The sequence below is a fragment of the Poromitra crassiceps genome (assembly GCF_964638095.1).
Source record: "Poromitra crassiceps genome assembly, chromosome: 5".
Taxonomy (NCBI): Eukaryota; Metazoa; Chordata; class Actinopteri; order Beryciformes; family Melamphaidae; genus Poromitra; species Poromitra crassiceps.
The window spans coordinates 33,986,213-34,009,102 of record NC_139642.1 but is presented as its reverse complement, the minus strand read 5'-3'; the positions used below and the strand labels follow the sequence as shown (position 1 = coordinate 34,009,102).

Genomic DNA, 22,890 nt, shown 5'->3' with positions numbered 1-22,890 from the left:
CTCGAGGAATCGTGACAGCCCTATGTCTGACCACTGACCAGTCGTCGTTCATCCTGTGTGAATGCAATAGGTTTAGTCAATAGGTAGTCAAAAAATACCTACCCCTTTGATGAATAATCCTCTCTTAAAATAGATTATTATTGGTTGCTTGCTTCATTCAAGTATGTGGATGGGTGAATATCATTATCCTTGATGTTACGTTTACTGTTCTGTGTGCAGTCTCTAGCTGTATGTAATACCCTCCTTGCTAATATCAGAGTTTCAGTCGCAATCACTCAGTATAAATGTGGTTTGGTTTGCTTTTCATAGTCAAAGACTAGTGTGTAGCTAGCCTGTAATACTGATAAGTAATGCTTGAATTGGATCAATAAAATGCAAAAGAGGTATTAAGGTTTATATTTGGCTTATTGCACAATTGCTACAGTATGTTAGGCCAGAGGTTACATAATTGTGCGTATCAAAGTAATTTGCTGATGAAAAGAAGCCGGATAAGTGATTACTTACTTCCTTTTCTCCTCTTTGGGGTCAAATCTGACATCCTTCTCATGAGGAATGGATAGACAGAGTATACAATTCAGCACAACAGAGAGAAGCATCCACTCCACACCAGCGTCTTCCACAGACCACAGCCCAAGTCGGGGAGGATGTGCTCCAACCTGTAAAAGGAATTGAACTTGGTGAAGGAGGACAGAGGTGATTTGGTGGTTCCAAATAAGGGCATTAAGAGTGCGAGTGGTGCTCCCCCACTCGCCTCAGACTGCTTCAGAAGCAGAAAGGAATTCTTCTCAGCTCCTTCAAGTGGTCAGACACCAAGAAGAGAAAGCTCTTGGCCAAAATGTCTATTCAACATTTCCACAATGTTGGATAAACGATGACAGAGGATCATATACAATCGATGAGTCAGCACACAAAGAATGCTGAGGGGTTTAGGACTTGAGAGTAAGGAACGGGGGGGTTAGTAGCTTGTAAGAAGAACTGCCAAACAGATAAGTTTTGAGTGAGTGTGTCCGACTCCATTCAGACAAAGAGAAGAAGAGCTTAAGAAAAGCCAAGATAGCCTGCATGCCTACGGTACAAACACACTGGATCAGATCCGAAAGCGGTGCCGCATGTAAATTCAGCTCGAGCAGGTGGCCGTTCACACCAGAAGCACTTTGTTTAGCTCGGGGCCGGTCACAACTTGTACTGACTTCCTGCCTGGCTGCACACAATCGCTCACGGCTCGCGTCAAAAAGTAGGCCAGACGCGGAAACTATCACTGCAGGCCGCGAGCCGCCCGTGCCGCCGCCGCGGCCCATGTGAACGGTCTAATCCAGTGATACTCAACTGGCGGCCCCCTGTGTGGCCCGCGATGGAATTGCAATTTTTTTTTTTTTTTTTTTACAGTGCACCTGAACGCAACATGCAAGATACCCGCTGAATAAGTGTCCGAATGTTCATGTCATTCTGGCCAATACTCCTGCCCAATACTTACAGTCTGGAATATGGAATATCTTTCAATAATCTATGATTTAGCTGCTAAATTGTCAAATACCGCCGTCTGCTCACTACCCAGGCACTTATGTATGTACTTAAAGGAGAATTTCGTTTTTTTACACCACGGTCCTCATTTCCAGTTTAGAATATGATGTTTTACTCACCGAAATAGTTTCGCTTCATTCGGATGCCCAGGGAAGATTTTGAGCTCCGAGTACACTCTTCAAACAGGCTAGAACCGCTAGAACGGGAGCCCACGGGGCATTCTGCACGGCAGTGCACGCGCTCTCTAAATGACACTTTTTCTGTCAGATCACGGTTCATTATGGTTGTAAATATAATTATTTAGCTAATAGCTAGAAGCTAGGCTAACAACAACACCGCAGTCAGCGTTGATCTGCCCCGGATGGGGTTACAGTGCCCATCTCCCCCCTCTGTGAAACCACTTCTTCAGAGAAACCACAGAAGGGGGACGATACGGTGAGTAAAACATCATATTCTAAACTGGAAATGAGGACCGTGGTGTAAAAAACCGAAATTCTCCTTTAACCTAACTAACTATCCGGTGTGCACAACATTGTCAGACTAAACTCCGGCTGACACCCCAAAAACCTACACTCCGCTACAGAAAAATTTATATTGATTGTTTATTAACTGGCCCCTGGCCTTCTATCATTTCACGAAAGTGGCCCCTGGGCAAAGCAAGTTGAGTATCCCTGGTCTAATCTATTAAAGGTCCAATCCATAAGTTCTAACTATTACTGACACCGGTGGCTGTTAGAGTAACTGCAGGCAGCATATGCTAGCTCGTGCACCATACTTGCATGCGCCCAAGGCAGCAGCTGCCTGGCAACAGCAGAGGTGTTGGTTGCTTTATAACATTAGCTGATAAAAGTCACTTGAAAACGGCAACCTGGACAATTTATCAGCCAGATCAGCCTCGAGACAGCCGGGAAGGATTCTGACTTTATTGTGGCATGTTTGGATGTGTTTTGGCTTGCGTTGGCTGCGGGGAAGTGGATACTCACATTAGCATGAGCCAGGAAATAGCCTGATCCCCCTATTTTATACGGTACAGTCTAATGCCTGGGGCTGATGTGAGCTGGACATGACCAAACGGAACAGATCTGTTACTGCAGTCAGTCAAACAATGTTCCATGACCATACGCATAATGGTAGTAACGTAACGGTTAGGCATATTTGCGAGTGTGACTTGCATTATCTACGCAAGATGCTAATGTTATTAGCAGAGCTTCTGACTGGGTTGTAAATCCAATAGCTCCACGTTAGCAAGCAGCTAACGTTATCTATACCCGGCCAAAACCACATTCACAGCAGCTAGCTAATACACCAAGGTCTCTCCAATGAACTGAAAACACAGCCCCGACTCTAGTTTCCCCCCCGACGTCGGTCACATTGCTGCCGTTTGGCCAGACGGGCTTCACTAGATAAATATTTATTTATTTTTCTGTATACTGTGGACTTTAGTTTTTACTGGACTCTTGTGTTGTTGGTTGCTGACATTCATTGACTGCATTAGCTAGCGAACGTATGGTTAGCCTGTGCTGTGTTGTTAGCCTTCTTCTTCGTTGGTGTTTACTGGCTGAACAGCGCTGAGAGGCAGGCTCGTGAACACGCAGAATGTCACATCCGCTAGATTTGCCGGCAAATTACTCATTGTTAATAAAAAAACACAAATTTATTTCTTCCCAAAACTTACGCAGTGGACCTTTTTAAAAGGACAGCGTCCGGGTGTGTTTTCACCATGACTCGTGAGTCGTGGAGGCAGAAAGCGGTAGCCTGCAGCGAGTGTGTGTGTGTCTGTGTGTGTGTGTGTGTGTGTGTGTGTCTGAGTGTCTTGTTAGCAGCATGCTAGGACCTGTGTGAGAAGAAGGCATGAGGAAAAGGATGAGATAAGAGCGAGAGGAGCTCACAGATTCCTGGTCCACTTCTACCTTCAGTTTAAGGGGTTTCATTTAGTTTGACCTTAATTTAAGCAGACAGTGTGTTAGAGAACACACTGTAACCCTGCCATGCATTCAAAAATTGTATATTTCCATTTAAAGAAAAATAAACATGTCGTGTACTGAAAGTCATCAGCTAGAAGTTTGGATAATGTGTGTGATTCTATCCTCAGCTTAACTTCACCTTGTTCTTTTTAATGGGACATGCCACTTTGTTCCAATTCTTGGATATTTCTTTATTTCTTTTCTTAGAACAAAGCTCAATCTCCCGACACCCAGGAGAATCCTCGGAGAAGCGAGGCACGTGTGCTTAGATTCTGTTCCTGGATCAGTTTGTGTGTTCTCCATCCACTTCTTATTTGAGGAGAAGCTGATCAAAGAGCTGCATTACAGGGAAATTAATTCCAGATGTCGAGCTACACATTAACCTTTACAGGGTTGACAATGGCAACTGTACTTGGCAGTTTAAAAGCTAATCTTGAATCGACTCGCTCTTGTGGCTCATAATGTGAACTGCACTTAGTATTGTAGCTTCCAGGCTCCTCCTCTGACCTTATGTTTTACAGTCATAATATAATAAATTTGAATGCTGCCATGAGCAAACGGTGTTTGCTTGAGCTTTTTTTTTTACAGTATGCATGACTGCATGTTGCTGTCACTGTCATGTGGACCAGAGGTCCAGAGCTAAATGTCACTGTCTGTGACAGCCGTGTCCATTGGCCCGAGGCTGGCCTGAAGACACTGTACTGTCACATGCCTGGATCAACTTCAACCGGCTATTGTGACTGTGGGCACCGACCGCATGTCCAAGTGAGCATCAAAGGTCAAGCACGACCCCTGTCGTGTGTGTGTGTGTGTAATAAGCAGCACAAAACTTAAAAAAATAATTTCGTATTTTTCTTCCTCCTGAACAGTGCTGTTTTGGATGTTTTGGATTTTCTCACTTCTTATGGTGTGAAAGATTTTCGCTGACATTCAGGAATTCTGCATCGCTCCAGAATTATGAAGCTGGCTAAAAACCCTTATTTCAGGGGGGGGGGGGTCTTTTGCAATTTGGAAATTACCTTTTTGTAGAAGTTCTGAGTTCATAACTTTTATCAATTGTTCTGCTCTGGTGTCAGTGTGTAAAATAGAGAAGCAGGCATGTGCTGTTTTCTCCCACATTGCCCATGTCTAATTCCACTTCCTTCTCTCACTTCTTGCCTATAGCAGGTGTGTGTATTTGTGGTGTGTGTGTGTGTGTGTATTTGTGGTGTGTGTGCGTGTTTGTAGTGTGTGTGATTATACTGGTGTTATCTTATGAATGAGTCCTGCCACACACTAAACAAAATTGTCCATCTGAATGTCATTCCATTTTGTATGTACCGGTAGTCAGTCTTGAAAATATCTGCTGATGCAGATGCAGTGAGAATTTCACCCTGTGCTTTGCAGGTCAGAGAATTCTATTCTGACAATGGAGATGAGATGACTCCACTTGATTGATTTAGGTTGATATAAATTATTCAAACAATTTACTTTGTACTTCAGGCAGGATTTTATCCTGTATAGTTTATATAGAGCAACCATTCCCAAACGTAAGAATGCCACGCCCACTTTGAAATCTGGAAATCTTCTGTTGAGATTTGTTTGAGCGAGGGCTACAACACCACCAACAGAGCTCAGGAACCAGGGTGTAGAAGGCTAGAGACTGACATAAATATAGGGACTTTATTGCTACTCTACGTGCCAGCCCGCAAAATGGGAATGAGTGAGTGAAAACTTATGGCTCATGATTTCAGTTGTGTCATTTTGGCACTGAAAATTTCAATTGATATATAATACTCATATTCACCCAAAATCGCTTTGGCTCCAAGCCCTCGAAATAATGGAGCCTCTATTTTCTTTATCAGGAAGTGAAAACGACCGTGTCACACAGAGGCAGCATTATGTGGCTTATTTTTCAACAGTGGCCCCAAAAGAAGATGAATCTCATTGTTATGGGAGCGTTGTGTTCATGAAAACAAGGAAGTAATTCGGTGTGGATTTGCTACGAAAATGACATTTCACGCAACTATGGATTATTATTCCATCACGTGGTGAGTACCCGATGTCACAACATGTACATAGAGCTTTCTGGCGCTGTGTTTTGTTGACTTTGAACGGCGATATCGATACCGATGCTATTGCACGCAGAGGGCGCAGTTTCTCCAATAGCAAAACTTGGAAAAGTTGCTGAATGGGTGAATGGGGCTTTAAGGCGCAGCCAGGCCACCCGAGGCTTACTAAGTCCAGTGTGAGTGATGTCTGTTTCTCACACACATTTATTCATATTTGGCTGCGAGTCATGTATGACTCATTCTGATAAACATTTGGAAGATTTGTTGTATTAAGCTGCACTAGACTTGGTGAGACTGTACTGTCTGCAGTAGTTGTTAAAATGTCTGTGTGCATGAGTTACTCTATAAGGCCCCAGACTAGTGCACTGTCTGGGTGTTCGCTATGGAGAGGAGACAGACATTTGCTCCCTGAAGGCAAGGATTTGACACCAAAGCCAGAACATTATTAAAAAGTGATCGTGGGCTGCGGTTGCAGGACTAAATAAAAAGCTTGTGATTTAGTGGTATTCTGAATCCCTCGGAAGAGGAAGAAAGCTGGCAGATTAAGAGGGACAGTGAGGGGTGGATGGACTCTACCTGCAAGAGCCTGTGTAACTTGAACTTTAATGTGCCACTCTTCAGCCTCAGAAGGAGTCCATGTTCTATCTATAGTACTCTTTTATTTCATGTATATCATTTTACTGTGACTACGTCCTGATACACAGGATGAATGTGCTACTGGAGCTGCACTACACCAGCTTGAATGCGCAAATATATTAAATGCTGAATGTAATTTGATGGGGTTATGTGCATATGTGTCCGTTTAGTTTTCTTATGTTCTTGCACCGAATTCATGTTAGGACCACTATAGAATTGAGTAATAGAATTGGGATGAGAGAAAGGTAGAGTGGCGAAAGAGTGTGGTGGGAGGGAGGGGAAGGTAAACACAGGAGACAAGGAAGGAGAGACAGGAGGAGGGAAGGAAGGAGAGACGGAGCCATCGGGCCTGACTGTACTTGCCGGTGCATTTGGGGAAAGCAAGCTCCGAGAGCCAAGCCTTATACAGACATTTCCAAGAGAGCGTGTGCTCTGGCCACGCACTGCAGTTTCCTGTTAACCCCTCACTGACCGAGAAGACAACACTTAGTGGGATGAGGAACATATTCAGACTCTAATAACAGCAAGTGAAGACAAACTTAGTTCAATCCCCCCACCCCGTGTTTATTTTACATTATCCACACATACCTGCATTTGACCTACAAACAGAGTACCATTTTCATGTGCTGAGTGGAAGTCTACGGTGTAATGGAGATATAACGGTCCCATACATACCCTGGCTTGAGTTATTTTAAAGGTTGGTGGCTCAACCCTCCCCCCTTTCCCCTCGCTCCCAGAGCATCAGTCACGGACCTATTTGTGCTCACTCAGAAAATGTCTTAAGTCAACTGGTCATTTAGTTAGCTTAGCAGCCAGCTGCAGTGCGCTCACTAGTGGACAGTGGTGGTCTGTCTAGAAAGGACAGGAATAGAACGTTTATGGCTGCGCCTGTCATGGTTCATTCCAGTGCCAACATGCTGACCCGTCAAGCCCATGTGTCCTCTCTTAGCCCCACCCCCCTTTGGACCAGGTCAACACTTGGACACACGTGTTGGCATGTGGCAGGTTGACAGGTGTGTGTGTGAGGGTGTGTACATGTGCACGTGACACACACGCTTTTAGAGTCTTGTGTCCAGCAGTCCACGCAGTTCTATCAATAATTCAACTCCTCACTCGTCCCCAGCCCTCGCTTTCTCTGCCATTAAACATGCATCCCCTTCCCACTCTCTGTCCCCTCCCAGTCCCCACTAGTGCCCACTGCCCCTCACATCAACAGCAGGCTCAGTGCAGATATACCTGTCAGATAGTGTTCATTTCGTCGACGAAAACTATGATGAAAAATTTTAGTCGACTACCGTTTTCCCCCAAGACTAAGACGAGACTAAAATGTTCAGACTTTTAGTTTCATTGACTAAGACGAGACTAAAATACTCAAACTTTTAGTCGACTAAAACTTGACTAAACAAAAAGAGGATGAGGTTGACTAAATATGATAAAAATTAACAAGGACATTTGACATAGGACTAAGACTACGACTAAATCTAAAAATAGATGACAAAATGAACACTAATTATAGACCGTTTCCCCCCTCAATGCTGCAGTTCAGTTTCCTGTGCTGCAGCATCATAGATGTAGCTGACATTTAGCTGTCTTAAAAACATTTGCAGTAATTACAACAGAACCCGCCCAGTCTTAGCTAAGGGTCTTATCTATATGTGTATGAGGCATTGTGTTCCCAAAAGGTACAGCTACTTGCTTGTCTGTTATATCCAGAGAAGTCTGAGTGCTTTCCACACAGCACAGCCAGCCTCCCTCCATTCTTCCCTCAGCTGCGGGCTGAGCAGGGACTGTAAATACAGTCCACTTGTCGTTGCTACCGCCGCACGCCGACACTGGCCCGGGTGGGCAGTCACCATTAGCTACTTTCCCTGGGAAAGAGTTGCCAACACTGCTTCGAATTACCATTACTAGTGCAAGCGCATCAGCAGATTCAACAGTTTTCATTGACTAAAACTAGACTAAAATGTGAATAGTTTTCGTTGACTAAAACTAGACTAAAATACTTGTGGTTTTATTTGACTAAGCTGAGACTAAAATGCTCAAACTTTTTGTTGACTAAAACTTGACTACCGTAAATTCCGGACTATAAGCCGCGGCTTTTTTCCCGTTTTTTGGCCCCTGCGGCTTATATAACGGTGCGTCTTATCTATGGATTTTTTCAGAAAAAAAAAAAAAATACAAATAAAATCTCTCTTTTTTAGCACTCTTTCTAACTATAAATCCACTTCTGTTTTAATTTCCTCTCTTGCCCTCTTTTCACCACACCGCGGACACTGTGTGCACTGTAAAAATAAACAACGGTGGTGTTGTGTTATGTTGTTTTGTTGAAATGTTATGGTAATACGGTAAATGGATGCTTCCTCAAACAGCCATCCCGACAATCCCCTCTGTGCGTGACCACTTACATATGGTAATTACGGTAAGCAAACGGCCACTCGGCCATCAACTCCCTCCCCCGACTACCAGGAGAAAATCACAAACTTCGGCGAATTCACACAAAGGAAGATCAAGGAATATTCCATCGAACCGGAGCAGATCATAAATATGGATGAAGTGCCTTTGACGTTCGACCTGCCACTCACTCGGACTGTTAACAAGAAGCGCCCTGGAGGATTCTTTCACCAAAAAAAAGCTTTGCTCGTTCTCGACAGCATGAGAACGAGCAGTAGAAGCAACACTCTCACTTACCATGGGGAAGGTACGCAGAAATTCACACGAGGCAGCTTTCAAGTTGAAAGCAGTCAATCTCGCATTAAAAGAGGGAAACAGAGCAGCCGCGCGTAACCTGGGCATCGATGAGTCAATGGTGAGGCGTTGGACGGTGCAGCAGGAGGAACTGTCTCAGCACGGAATATTATAGGAGTGTGAAAACATCCACAATCACCAACGGGTTCCAAAACGCTGGACTGCTGCGGGATGAAGAGAATGACGCCGCCACAGCTGGCGCTGAGGGCCGTCAGAGGCTTCAGAGGCTGTTCGATGCCGACAGTGATGAAGAGGAGTTCGTTGGTTTTGAGTGACAATGAAGGAGAGAGGAGAGTGGTTGACGAAGCCACCCTGAACCTGTTCGTTTCCGACACTGAAGATGAGGACTTTGGTGGTTTCAGTACGCAGGAAGAAGAGGAAGACGAGGATTAGTGACTTGACTTCTCTGGTTACAGGTTTGCTGCACATATAGCCTATTGTTGTGTGATTTTGTCTGGGGATTAGTGACCTGACTTTTGTTTTGTTTTGTTGAAATGTTAATAAATGGGAGCTTCCCCAAACAGCCATCGCTTTCCCGACATTCCTCTCTGTGCACGAACCCTTTCATATGGTAATTAAACATCAAAACACCCGCGGCTTATAGACCGGTGCGGCTTATAGAAGAAAAAAATAGTCAATTTTGGTCCCGCGGCTTATAGACCGGTGCGTCTTATAGTCCGGAATTTACGGTAAATAAAAACAGGATGAGGTTGACTAAATATGATAAAGACTAACAAGGACATTTAACACGGGACTAATACCCCGTTCAAGACAACTCGGACCGCCGGAAAAAATGGGTTCCGACCTGTAAAAAGTGAATTGACCGGTCGTCCAGGCCGGTCGTTACAGCTCGGAAATTCGGGTATCATTCAGAGCTCCGGTTTCTCCGAGTTGACGTCACAGCCACATCAAAATGGCTACTTGCATCGTTAATGATAATCACAGAATTATTATAAAGACGTTTGTTGACGTTTTAACACACGAGTTGAGTTCTTAATTATGTAATGTTAACGTTTCATATGCGTTTGTATCATCTGTGTTTCGCTCTGTGTGAAATTCAGCATTCAGCATGTTCAGTTAGCATTGTTCGCTAGTAGGTAGCTACCATGCTAACGTGGGTTGCTATAGGAACAGTTTGGGTTTCCCCCCGAGCGGGAGGTGCAGCGTGAACGCAAATCTGTCCGGGCCGGAGGTTCCGTGTTGAAACCTCCGGTGGGCCGAGTTGTCATGAATGCGGTATAAGACTAAATAAAAAAATAGACAACAAAATTAACACTACTGTCAGAGAACACAGTCAATATTTTTGATGTTGACCCTGGGTGCTATAGTATGTGGTATGTGCAGATTCCTAGCATTTGTTTTAACCTGCTTGAAGTTTTGCCAATTTAAGGATAATTCTGTTTTATTATTGGAGAAACGGATATCATGTGACTTATTTCCCTACCTGTAGAAACCACCATAGGCTTTCATTCATTCAGACCTAAACAATAAACCAAATATTTGAGATGGCAAACTGAGGTTGGTATAATCAATGGGTGGGTATATTTTTTCTGACCTTGACCTTGTCTAACAGCACGGAAAGCAACAGAATAGCTGTGCCATCAGATGCCAATATCAGATTTTGAAAATAGATCAAATTAAACAAGCCTCTCATGCTAACATGACTTGCTTGGCCAGTTTCACCCCAAACTCTCACCATGATCTCAGCTTAAACTTTTCTCGTTAAGCCTTAGACAGCACTTCTCAACAATTGTCCCATTTCGCTTTATTTCAGCCCTCTTGGCTGAGGATGTTTTTCTGCCTGGAAGTAGCTTTCATCAAATGGATTGTAATAAAAAAGCTTGTCTCTTATCTGCTATGAGACCTGTTTCAAAATGTAGCTACAGGTTGCTGCAACAAAAACACAGGAATGTCTTAAAGGTTAAGGGAGGGCAGGCACTCTGGCAAATGGGCTGAAAATTCACCATGGCTGGAATTATCCTTTTAAAATGCATTGCAAAAAGAGTTTTGACAATCACAGGAAGATATGCGAATGTTTATATAATGTACTTTTCTGTGATTGCCGACCTACCTACCTCACACTACCTGAAGTGTTGTTGTGATGTGGTGAACCTCACCCATCTGGTACACCAGGCAGGTTGCAACAAATGCTCAGAAGTATTTGCAAACACGGTTTCACCCAGGAATATAGAAGCCTTTTTAGCTATGTTAGTTTGCCCTTTTTTTTTTTTATAGTTCCTGATTGGAGGAGAGCCAGACTCCTAAAGACTTCAACTATTCATTACTCCATATAACCCGTCTTCCTCATTTTGTTCCCCTTTCTTTCATTCGGTCTTCATTTCTGTCCGCGCTTTTTGTCTTTAAAAATACTCTTTTCCAGTTAGCAATAGCATGGACTCCTGTGTGAATTTAAATGGTATCTACTAGTAGGAAAATGCAGGATCTGTGTGTGGATTGATTGTTGTGGCTTAGGCCCTTATTAGGCAGTGCTGGCAGCAGGAAGTGGGCTGTGGCTTTGGTGCTGTGTCACAGGAAGTAGCAGATTGTATCACGGGCGGGACAGATGGAGAGGGAGAGGGGGAGATGGATTAGGGAGAGCAAAGTGAAATGAGAGGAGAAACAGTCAAGATTTCAGCTGTCAGTCTGCCTCATTTACGTTGTGTTTCTCTGCCTCTACTGGCACCTCAGATCAGTTCACTATTATTTACTATGAATTTACTCCTTATGTTTTCTTTTTCTCATCTCTTTGTCTCTTGGGGTTTCCCCATGCATTTTGTTCTTTCTTCCTTGTAGGTGTGACTGCCTGCAAATGTGTGATCTGTATGAGACAGTATACACATTATTACATTTAGAATCATCCTCTGTTTATTCAGAGCAACTGACTGCAACAGGCAGCAGACATGTTGTCCCCCACAAATGATGCAGACGCCTTCTGAGCCTGGTTACATTGTATCGTTCTTCTTCTTCTTCTTCTTTTTATAAAGAGAAATTAGGAAGCTTTTCCATGATGGTACTGACTGGTCAAGGTCATTTTTTCCTGCAGGGAAAGATTTGTTACATCCACACCCACAATGTGGCCCTCAAGACTGTTATCTAGGTGTGTGTGTGTGCACTGTGGAGGCACGCCTGTCACTGTGTGTGTGTGTTTGAATGTGTTTGAATGGTTTCTCCTGTGTGGTGTTCTTATCTTGCAATGTGTTAGTTTGTGTTTAATCTCGGAGTCTGTTTTGGTCTGGAGGTGTTTATTTGCAGCAGGTGGAAGATTCCAGAGCTTCGTCTCTTTGGCGGAACACCGCTCCGCTTCCTGTCTTTGTCACCCTCCATTGTTGTCTCGCCTCCCATCATGTGTAGGATCAAACCAATCTGTTTTCTCCTCCTTAATCAACCTCTTACTGAATTCCTGTCCTCTCTCCTCCTGTAGTATTTGTATATTCACAGTTATTATGGCAAAGCAAGCATGTTGTGATATTATCAACACTGTTGTAACCGCGGTGACCGCGGATATGCCACCCCGCGGGCGGGGCGGATCATAAAAATAAACATTCTGATTACCGTAAATTCCGGACTATAAGCCGCGGCTTTTTCCCCGTTTTTTGGCCTTTTTTGCCCCCTGCGGCTTATATAACGGTGCGGCTTATCTATGGATTTTTTCCAAAAAAAAAAAAAAATCTCTCTTTTTTAGCACTCTTTCTAACTATAAATCCACTTCTGTTTTAATTTCCTCTCTTGCCCTCTTTTAACAACATAACATAACATAACATAACACAACACAGGTAAGCAGAAAGAAAAAGACGAAGCAAATCACCGCCATGAATGAGGAAATGACTCACCTGCTGGAGGCTGGAGATACACGGCTTGGGCTAAACTTTTACTCCGTGAAACACTATCGATTAAGTCCGACATCGCTCAGAGGTTTGAGCAGCTTGAAAACAAGTTTGAAAACGTGCAGAAGTCCATCCACTCACTCACTAAAGAAAATAAGCGAACAGAGTTTCTAATGCGGAAAAGCGCATCAGCGCACTGGAGGACAAAAACAACACAGTGAGTCCGAAAGTGGATAAAATGCAAAAACAAATCGAACCCCTGCACACGCAGGTTGATGACTTAATCAGCAGGAGTAAAAGAAATAACATTCGCCTGATCAATGTAAAAGAGGGAGCTGAGATTGGTGACATGGACGCTTTCGTGGCAAAATCCTGTGTTACATCCTGGACCTGAAGGAAGGCGAGAAACCACCAGAGGTGGACAGGGCACACCGGGCGCCTCGGCCACGTCCAGACCCCGGCCTGCCACCGAGGGCCATCTTCATCTGCCTACTCCGCTGGCCCGACCGTCAACTCATCCTCCAGGCTGCGGGGAAGAAGCCCCTCACCTGGGAGGGTACGCGCTTTTTCGTCCGGCAGGACCTCTCCGCGTTGGTGCAACAGAAACGCGCAACATACAACAGCATCATCGAAAAGGTTAAAGTCAATGGATATCGCTTTGGCGTACTGTACCCAGCGAGACTCGTCATAACCATTGATGGACAGCGGCGGAACAAGAGCTCAAAGTGAAACTGCCGAATATCTTTTGAGTTGGACTGGTCAATAGTACTGTGAGTAACTAAAATAAAAAAATAAAAAACGGAATTCTCTCTTCTTTAGCACTCTTTCTAACTATAAATCCACTTCTGTTTTAATTTCCTCTCTTGCCCTCTTTTCACCACACCGCGGACACTGTGTGCACTGTAAAAAAAACAAAAAATACCACAATGTGTGATTTTGTCTGGGGATTAGTGACCTGACTTTTGTTTTGTTGAAATGTTAATAAATGGGAGCTTCCCCAAACAGCCATCTCTTTCCCGACAATCCCCTCTGTGCACGAAGCCTTACATATGGTAATTAAACATCAAAACACCCGCGGCTTATAGACCGGTGCGGCTTATATAAGAAAAAAATAGTCACCTTTGAAGGTGCGGCTTATAGACCGGTGCGCCTTATAGTCCGGAATTTACGGTAATAGCGGGTGGGTTGCGGGCGGGTGAAATGATGTATCATTATTAATGAGGAACATTAATATTAATTACGTTATCTAGTCTATGAACGTATTTTAAGCTTTATTTTTCGTCAGCACATGCTGCAGATCTCTCTCTGGGTCTGATACACTATGTCAGGGGTTCCCAACCTTTTTTATGCCAAGGACCGGTAGATGCATGGGAAAAAAAGTTGCGGACCGGTTGTCAATTTTAATGGTTTTAGTTACATATATATTTACTCACCAGGTGGCGACAAAGGGTAAATAACAGCCTTTTGTGTTGTACTGTATGTAGCCTACAGTATTTATGTTTTTGTTTCAACTACAAACATAAATGAAAAAGGAAAAACTATGTTTCAACTACCACACGCAGCCTATAATATTATAGCCTATGTTTATTTTATTTTATTTATTATTTTTTTGGGACCGGGTTCGTGGCCCGGTACCAAATGCGTTGCGGCCCGGTACCGGTCCGTGGCCTGGTGGTTGGGGACCACTGCACTACGTTACTGCATGCTGCAGATCTCTCTCTGGGTCTGATACACTACATTACTGCATGCTGCAGATCTCTCTCTGGGTCTGATACACTACATTACTGCATGCTGCAGATCTCTCTCTGGGTCTGATACACTACATTACTGCATGCTGCAGATCTCTCTCTGGGTCTGATACACTATGTTACTGCATGCTGCAGATCTCTCTGGGTCTAATACACTATGTTACTGCATGCTGCAGATCTCTCTCTGGGTCTGATACACTACATTACTGTGCATGCTGCAGATCTCTCTCTGGGTCTGATACACTACATTACTGCATGCTGCAGATCTCTCTCTGGGTCTGATACACTACGTTACTGCATGCTGCAGGTCTCTCTCTGGGTCTGATACACTACGTTACTGCAGGCTGCAGATCTCTCTCTGGGTCTGATACACTTCTAGCTCCAAACTGCTGTCAGAATCCTGGCAGGCGCGCCCAGTGCCTGCCTGCCTTGCCCACCAACCTGACTATATTGACTTTTGAAAACAAACCACTCTCTGTCTTATTGGTCCTACGACCTGTCAGTCATTACATTTTTACCCCCTAGACCAGGGATACTCAACTTGCTTTGTCCGGGGGCCACTTTGGTGAAATGATAGAAGGCCAGGGGCCAGTTAATAAACAAACAATATACATTATATATTATATTATATATTTTTCTGTTGCGGATTGTAGGTTTTTGGGGTGTCAGCCGGAGTTTAGTCTGACAATGTTGTGCACACCGGATAGTTAGTTAGGTTAAGTTAGTTAGGTTAAGTACATACATAAGTGCCTGGGTAGCAAGCGGACGGCGGTATTTGACAATTTAGCAGCTAAATCATAGATTATTGAAAGATATTCCATATATGAAATGCTATAACAGAAGTGGAGTATTGGCCAGAATAACATGAACATTTGGACACTTTGACACTTATTCAGCGAGTATCTTGCATGTTGTGTTCAGGTGCACTGTAAAAAAAGAAAAGAAAATGCAATTCAATCGCGGGCCACACAGGGGGCGCCGGGCCGTGAGTTGAGTATCACTGCCCTAGACCCACCCTCAAAACAGCAGCAGAGCACACCGATTCAATATAATGAGTCAGGGGAGAGACTATACTTGCCCTCACTAAGCGTTGCTCTTGCACAGTGTTTGCACAGGGTCTTCTTCATCAGGTTTGCCGTTTGCTTCTTTGTAAAAAGGTATTGACCAATATCTTTTGTAGTCTGTTTTAGCCTGCTAATGCCAGGGCCTTTTCAGAGGCAGTGGATTGTGACAGTGTGTTGAGTTAGTCCAGTTGAGGCAAGACTGACCTGGAAGGACTGGGTCATTCTCTCAAATGAGATTCATGACATTTAGAATCTTTACTATAAACAAGCTATTTTAATGTTGTTGTTTCTCTCTCTCCATTCAATGTCTCAGGTCCCTCCTCCTCTTCCTGATTGCCCTTTTTCTTTTTGGCTTAATCCCTCCCCTACTGCAGTTTATACTTTGTACTAGGGCTGGGCAGTAGTTCAATACTCTTTTATTGTCTTTCAATGGAATAATATACAGTAGTAATTAGGGGTGTCACGATACACTCAGTTCACGATACGATACGTATCACGATACTGGGTTCACGATAACGATACGATACGATACGATTTTAACAATATTTTTTTAAACTTCAATAATGACAATATATGACTGGAAAAGTAGTATTTTATTTGAAATGCACAAATACAAAACATGCTGTTGTGGGAAATTGTTATTACAATAACAACTAGAAAAAACATGAGATTGGAGATAAGGCTTATCTTGAAATAGAATGAGTTACACCGTCACTTAGATTTACTTTGAACTAAAAGGTTTCTCAGCAGTATAAATTCTCATTATGCATCTTCAGTTTTTCTTCAAACTCAAACAACAAGACTTTTCTTAGTCTATTTTTTATGCATCTTCAGTTTTTCCTGTCAAGTAAACAGTTTTGCCAGAAACTCAATTGAATGGTTTCTCTCCTGTATAACTTCTCATGTGTCTCTTCAGAGACTTGTTCAACTGAACTACTTTCCACACATTGAACTTCAACAAACAAGTACGTTTCTTTGTCTACTTTTGAAAAAAAAAAAAAAAAAAAAAATTTTTTTTTTTTTTTTTTTTTCACGATATGAGATTTCATCTCAACGATACATATCGTGACGTTTTACTATCGCGAAATTTCGTGGGACGATATATTGTGACACCCCTACTAGTAATAAAATAATGATACTGGGTTATTCTAAGTCTAAGTCACGGTTCTGTCTAATCAATCTACTGTCACTCAAAACTCTGTGAATTCTGTCAACCACTGGTCATGGATTTGTGATGTATGTCTATGTCATGGTATGTTGGTCGTCAAGTTTGGCTCAAACCAAAAGTAAAAGAAAATGCTGTGAAATGACGTTCTCTTGCTTTGTGTTTCTCCTCCTCCCAGTGAGTCGAGTATCTGCCAGGCTCGGGCCACGGTGATGATCTACGACGATGGCAATAAGAAGTGGCTGCCGGCGGGCGCTGGAGCCCAGTCCTTCAGTCGAGTCCAGATCTATCACAACCCCTCCACCAACGCCTTCAGAGTCGTGGGACGCAAGATGCAGACAGACCAGCAGGTACACCTCCTGCTTTTGTGGGTTTTCTGGGGTAGGCCTGGCTGGCACACTGAGGAACTGTGTGTGTGTCTGAGTGTGTTTTCTGGGGTAGGCCTGGCTGGCACACTGATGAACTGTGTCTGTCTGAGTGTGTGTTTTCAGGGGTAGGTTTGGCACACTGAGGAACTTTGTGTCTGTCTGAGTGTGTTTTCAGGGGTAGGTTTGGCACACTGATGAACTGTGTCTGTCTGAGTGTGTTTTCAGGGGTAGGCTTGGCACACTAGCCCCGTTTACATGGATTGTTTTCCTCAATCTGATTGAAATCAGTCGGATTATACGAATCTGATTTGATCTGTATACATGAACGCTAAATAAAGCGACCCACGTTCAATCCGCGTATACATGGCCCCAGCTGAAACCGATTACAGACATGCGCAAACGGTCTCTCCCACTACCTGCAGAGAAGAAGAGGTGCACTTCCGTCTAACACTTTAACTGTTTACCTCTGGAAAAATGGATCTAGTGCTGCACGATTTGGGGGAAAGGTGCGATTAGCGATTATGGTGGACAATATTGCGATTTGCGATTGTGATTGCGATATAATAAACAAATGGTATCTAGGGATGTGCCGGCATGAGTTTTTGACGGTATGATAACCTTGGACAAAAATACCACGGTTTCACGTATCACAGAATAAAATACATGAAATATATTACAATTTAAAATATATTAAAACTAAATAAATAAAACAATTTGAAATAAAATTATCTTTAAAAAAAAAAACATTTTGAGACATTTGCCTGTCCCAAACATGTAAAAAAGAAACACTAGAAAAATAGAAACTGCACTGTGTTACAGCACATATAAGATGGCTCAGACTGCAAAGTTACTTACATGTCTGTCAAGTAATACAATAATACATCTCGTTTATTTTTTTTGTAGCGACAGATGGCCTTAAACGCCACACTCACGTGACACTTCTTGAAAGAGATACGAGGTAACGTGCATCTGCAGACTTCGAGGGACCATGTGACAGACTAGTTAGCGTTAGAAGCTTGGAGGTGCTGCTGCAAGCAGCTGTGACAGTGTTTTCTCTGCTATCAACCTTGTTAATCTCGCTATATTCTTCATCACAGCGGATCATTACCCACTGTGCACTTAAACGTGCACTAGTTCTGCATAAGCACCTGCAGCTCTCCTTATTTTACTGACGTTCTCGCTAATCACACGGTTGTTTACATGCGTTTCTGAACGGCTTGCTAGTTATTAGCATAGCTAGCTGTTAGCGATCATGGATGTTCTCTCCCTCTCTCTCGGTAAGATGTTATGTTTGTGAACCTTGCTGCGCATAACATTACTTATTTGCAGGAGTGCATGGGAGAAGTCTCCCGCTACGCTAGTGTTGATGCCCAGTGTGATGGCAGAGAAACGTGCATTTGCTGCGTCGCGTGTAACGTTAGTTTAGAGGAGGCACACACACACTCAAAAAGACATGAACAAATAATAATAATCGCACACTTTTGCAGTTATGTAATCGCACGTGCTGTCATTTGCGGCTCTACGGTCTCAGCAGTTAATCATCCTCCAGAGATATTTGGCCAGGAGAAGAAGAAGAATGTACCGCTCTCAGGGTTTCTATTAAGAAGTTTGTCTCAACCACCGTCCAGTTCTTCTACACTAGGGAGCGCATGCGCAGAATGAATAATCCACTCTATCAACCGAATCCACTCTATTCAGCCGTTTATATGCGGCATCTAGCTGATTATCAATCGGTGTAGACTACCTCTACCTCTACGATCGAAAATGTAAAACGATCCGGGTGAATCGGGTCGGCTAAGGTGTTTATATGAGACATTTTGAACCCGACTGACCTATCGATCCGATTATAAGTAGGATTTTTGGACCCATGTAAACGGGGCTACTGATGAACTGTGTCTGTCTGAGTCTGTGTTTTCAGGGGTAGGCTTGGCACACTGATGAACTGTCTGTCTTGAGTGTGTTTTCAGGGGTAGGCTTGGAACACTGATGAACTGTGTCTGAGTGTGTGTTTTCAGGGGTAGGCTTGGCACACTGATGAACTGTGTCTGTCTTGAGTGTATTTTCAGGGGTAGGCTTGGCACACTGATGAACTGTGTCTGTCTGAGTGTGTGTTTTCTGGGGTAGGCCTCATCAACAGATTCAAGACCTGAAGAATTTATTTAGGACTTTGTGGCTGTATTGTTTTTGATGTATTTGTTTTGACAGTATTTAAGCATTTGATTAAAAAAAATATTAAAAAATGATATACTATTATTAAAAACTATTATAAATATACTGGTATATCTTATTGTTTGTTTATATATTTATTCATCACATTATTAGATATTCTGATGATTAAAAATAGCATAAACAGTAAAATACAGAATTCAAGTGTTTTGCAGTAAAAGTGGCTCTCCTATTGACTTTGTCCTGCCAGTGCAGTGCTCTCATGGAAAAAAATAGTGAGGATCACTGGTCTATGGTTTGTGTGTGTGTTCGTTTGTCTCTCTCATATGTCCCGAGGGCGTATGTGGTTTCCTGTGGGTGGCGATGGGCTTATGAGTAAGCCAGTAAGTGCAAGATAGTCTTTTTTTGGTGTGTGTGACCATGCATTGGCAGCGTCACATGCGTTCCACAAGTCCCCCATCTCGACCCGACCCACTCCTGTTCTGGGTATTTAGGAACTTGGGCATCAGAGTTTTGCGTTTCTCCCTGGAATTCATTTGTGCGTTCCTATAAAGACTGGATATCTGGAAGGTCTCATACCTAAGCACATATTCTCTTGATTTAATTATTTATTTAAAGAGTGAATCACTGAATGACACAGGGCAGAAAATAGTTACACTGCTCGATATCGGCTGAAACCTTCAAACAAGTTGCACAGAGATCAGTGCAACCAAGCTGGGAATTGAAAGCACTTACCAATTTGTTGTGTGCGTTTACCAGACATGATCAATTAGGCCTCCTCTGCCTCTAGCCTCATCTTACTAGTTTACCCTATATTAGTGGTTCCCAAATAAATGAAAGCGAGCTATAGTCTTTCAGACAAATTATTAAATCAGCCGGCCCGGCAGCCGTTAAAAGTGGGTAGATGCGGTTTCCTGAGTGAAAGTCCGGCTAAACTGAGTTGAGGTGTGTTTACACTTGACTAGGTCTCTCCTCTCCGTGTTGCCTCAGTGTCTCTCTCCTTCTTTAAACATTCAGAGCTCCCAAGTGTTCCCCAGAGAGATGAGTCTTAAAGTGGACCATGTTTCCTGAGAGATAGTTGGCCTGCTCAACCATTTCCTGTAACAATTTAGGAAGAAGCTCTTGTCCCTGTTCTCTCTTTCTGTACGTCTAATCTGTGGTGATACCTGATAACGAGGACTTTTTTGGGGGCATTCTCTCTCTCTGTGCTACAGTAATCTCATTGAGACATCAACTGGCTTCAGAGTGGTGAGAGGAGGGATGGGTGCAAGGAGGAGCTGATGAGGCAGAGTAACAAGTTCAACTTTGGCTGTATCTTCCTTCTGTCTCCACATACCCCTTGTTTCTTTTAAGAGTGACTGTCTGCATTTAGACTTTATATGCAGACATATATATATATAGACTCTATATGCAGACATATACCCATATAGACTATATGCAGACATATATACCCGGCCATTATAGACTATATACAGACAGAGTAGTTTTTGTCGACACTTGTCTTTTAAATTTGGGTTTATACATCCCGGCATAATCGGATAATAGAATTTTGCATTGAAAGGACTGTGGTAACCACAGATTTTGTCTTGACTTCTTTTTCAGGCTATGATTAATTAATTAATTTTTTAACTTGCAGCTTCCTTTCACTTAAATAGGCGATCAATAGGGCATTCGGGTAGTGTAGCGGTAATTGCCAACACGAGGGTCGTAGGTTCGAGCTCCAATGTTATACCTCCGACGGAAGCCAGATTAGGGGTATGTGTCCTGGTCGTTGCACTAGTCACTACGCTACGGAACCTTGCCCTACTCAGGAGCCACATTGACCACACAAAAAGAATATTTGCAAGAGCCACAATCCAAAAAAGTCCCTTTCCTCCCTTTATTTAAATTTTTATTTATTTAATTCAAGTAGGATTTAAAAAAGCCACAACTGCCCATAAAGGAGCCGCATGTGGCTCTAGAGCCACGGGTTGAGTGTCACTGCACTATTGCCTCCCCTGGTTGGTCGGGGCGCCTGTTCGGAGGGAGGGGAACTGCGGGGAATAGCGTTATCCTCCCACATGCTTTGTCCTGCCGGTGAAACCCCTCGCTGTCAGGTGAAAAGAAACGGACGGCAACTGCACATGTATCAGAGGGAAGCATGTGGTAGTCTACAGCTCTCCTCAGATCGGCAGAGGGGATGGGACAATGGAGGGGGGATAATAGGCAGTGTTGTCCCCCCCCATTTTGTTGTTGTTGATTTGTGTGTGTGTGTGTGTGTGTGTGTGTGTTTCTGATGGCATCCCTGGTCTGTCTCTCCTGTCTGGCCTTTTGAGAGTTAGTGTGTAAAGGTTAGGGGTACCACTGTCTGCGATGGCAGCTGAACTTGCTACCCTCTCTTTTTTGGCACGTGTTGCCTGCTATGATATTCCCTCTGACAGTCTCTCCTCTCCTCTCCCCTGCTCTGCTCTGTGGAATTCAGAGGCTGTTAAACAAACAGAGAAATGGTGCGTCAGCACATTCAGGCCACGCTCAAACCCAGAGCCTTTTCCCCCCTCCTGGATCATACGCTTCACGCCACCTGCTGGGTGGAATATATAAACTCAAATAATCTAGCCATAATCTCAAATAACATACCGATTACTTTTTTTAATACATAAGTAGGGATGTGGTATTCTGGTGGGGAAGGGGGGGGGGTGGTGATTGCTTTTCCAGTTTTTGGACATAAAGCCATTCATTTTCCATGAGAAACTACCATTTTTGTACTGCTTTTCTGCTTTCTTTTTCCTGTCCTGATCACATCCCTTCTTAGAGCATTAAGTTGAAACTGCTGACAAGAGCTGCTGGTTCTGCACTCGGTTTAATGCTTTCAAGTTTGTCCTTTTTAAATGTCTCCATTTGTCAAGATATAGAGAAAGTATATTTTGCTCATTACTAATACCAATAATATAATATATATAATGTCTCCTTTTTATTGCTCCTCTGTCCCCTCCCTCCCACAGGTGGTGATAAACTGTCCAATCGTGAGGGGCCTGAAGTACAACCAGGCCACGCCCAATTTCCACCAGTGGCGGGATGCGCGGCAGGTATGGGGGCTCAACTTTGGCAGCAAGGAGGATGCTGCTCTATTCGCCAATGGCATGTCGCACGCTCTGGACGTGCTCAACTCCATTGCAGACGCAGGTAATGCAGTACAGGTGTTCTCAGTAGCATCAGCTTCATAGTCATTTACCATACTTCTCTGTTTGTGTCCTGCATATTCTGTTCCGTCTGTGAGAAGTGTTGTGATTGCACTTGTGATCACTTGTGGTGTTTCAGTGGTCAAATATTTTGGGTTTACTGAAGAAGCATTAACACTACTACTACTAACACAGTTACAAGGAGACAAAAAATATGGCATGGCTATGGTTGTACAGTATGGCACATGATCGGTATCCTTTGGTTTTCCATTGCAATTTTGAAAATATGGAACCCCCACCCTATCCAGAACACATGTTGACTATAGTAACAGAGGTTAACCTAGGTTAATGTAAATAGTGACTTACACGTTTTCTTCTGTCTCGTAGTCTCCTCCAGTTGATACTCCCCCAAAAAGACCTATCAATTTGACAAAAAAAGATGTGATCAGTGCTGCAGTCAGTGCTTTTGTCATTGCTTTC

The 22,890-nt window shown here is 43.4% G+C and overlaps 1 protein-coding gene across 1 annotated transcript in view; it reads left to right on the top strand.

Moving 5' to 3' along the window:
* The window catches only part of vaspb (vasodilator stimulated phosphoprotein b), a 45,068-nt gene that overhangs the window by 12,861 nt on the left and 9,317 nt on the right, over positions 1-22,890 (top strand). Inside the window, exons 2-3 of the mRNA XM_083637190.1 lie at positions 16,897-17,068; positions 22,234-22,414. Coding sequence (XP_083493316.1) covers positions 16,897-17,068; positions 22,234-22,414 — 353 coding nt within the window. The remainder of the gene's footprint in view (positions 1-16,896; positions 17,069-22,233; positions 22,415-22,890) is intronic.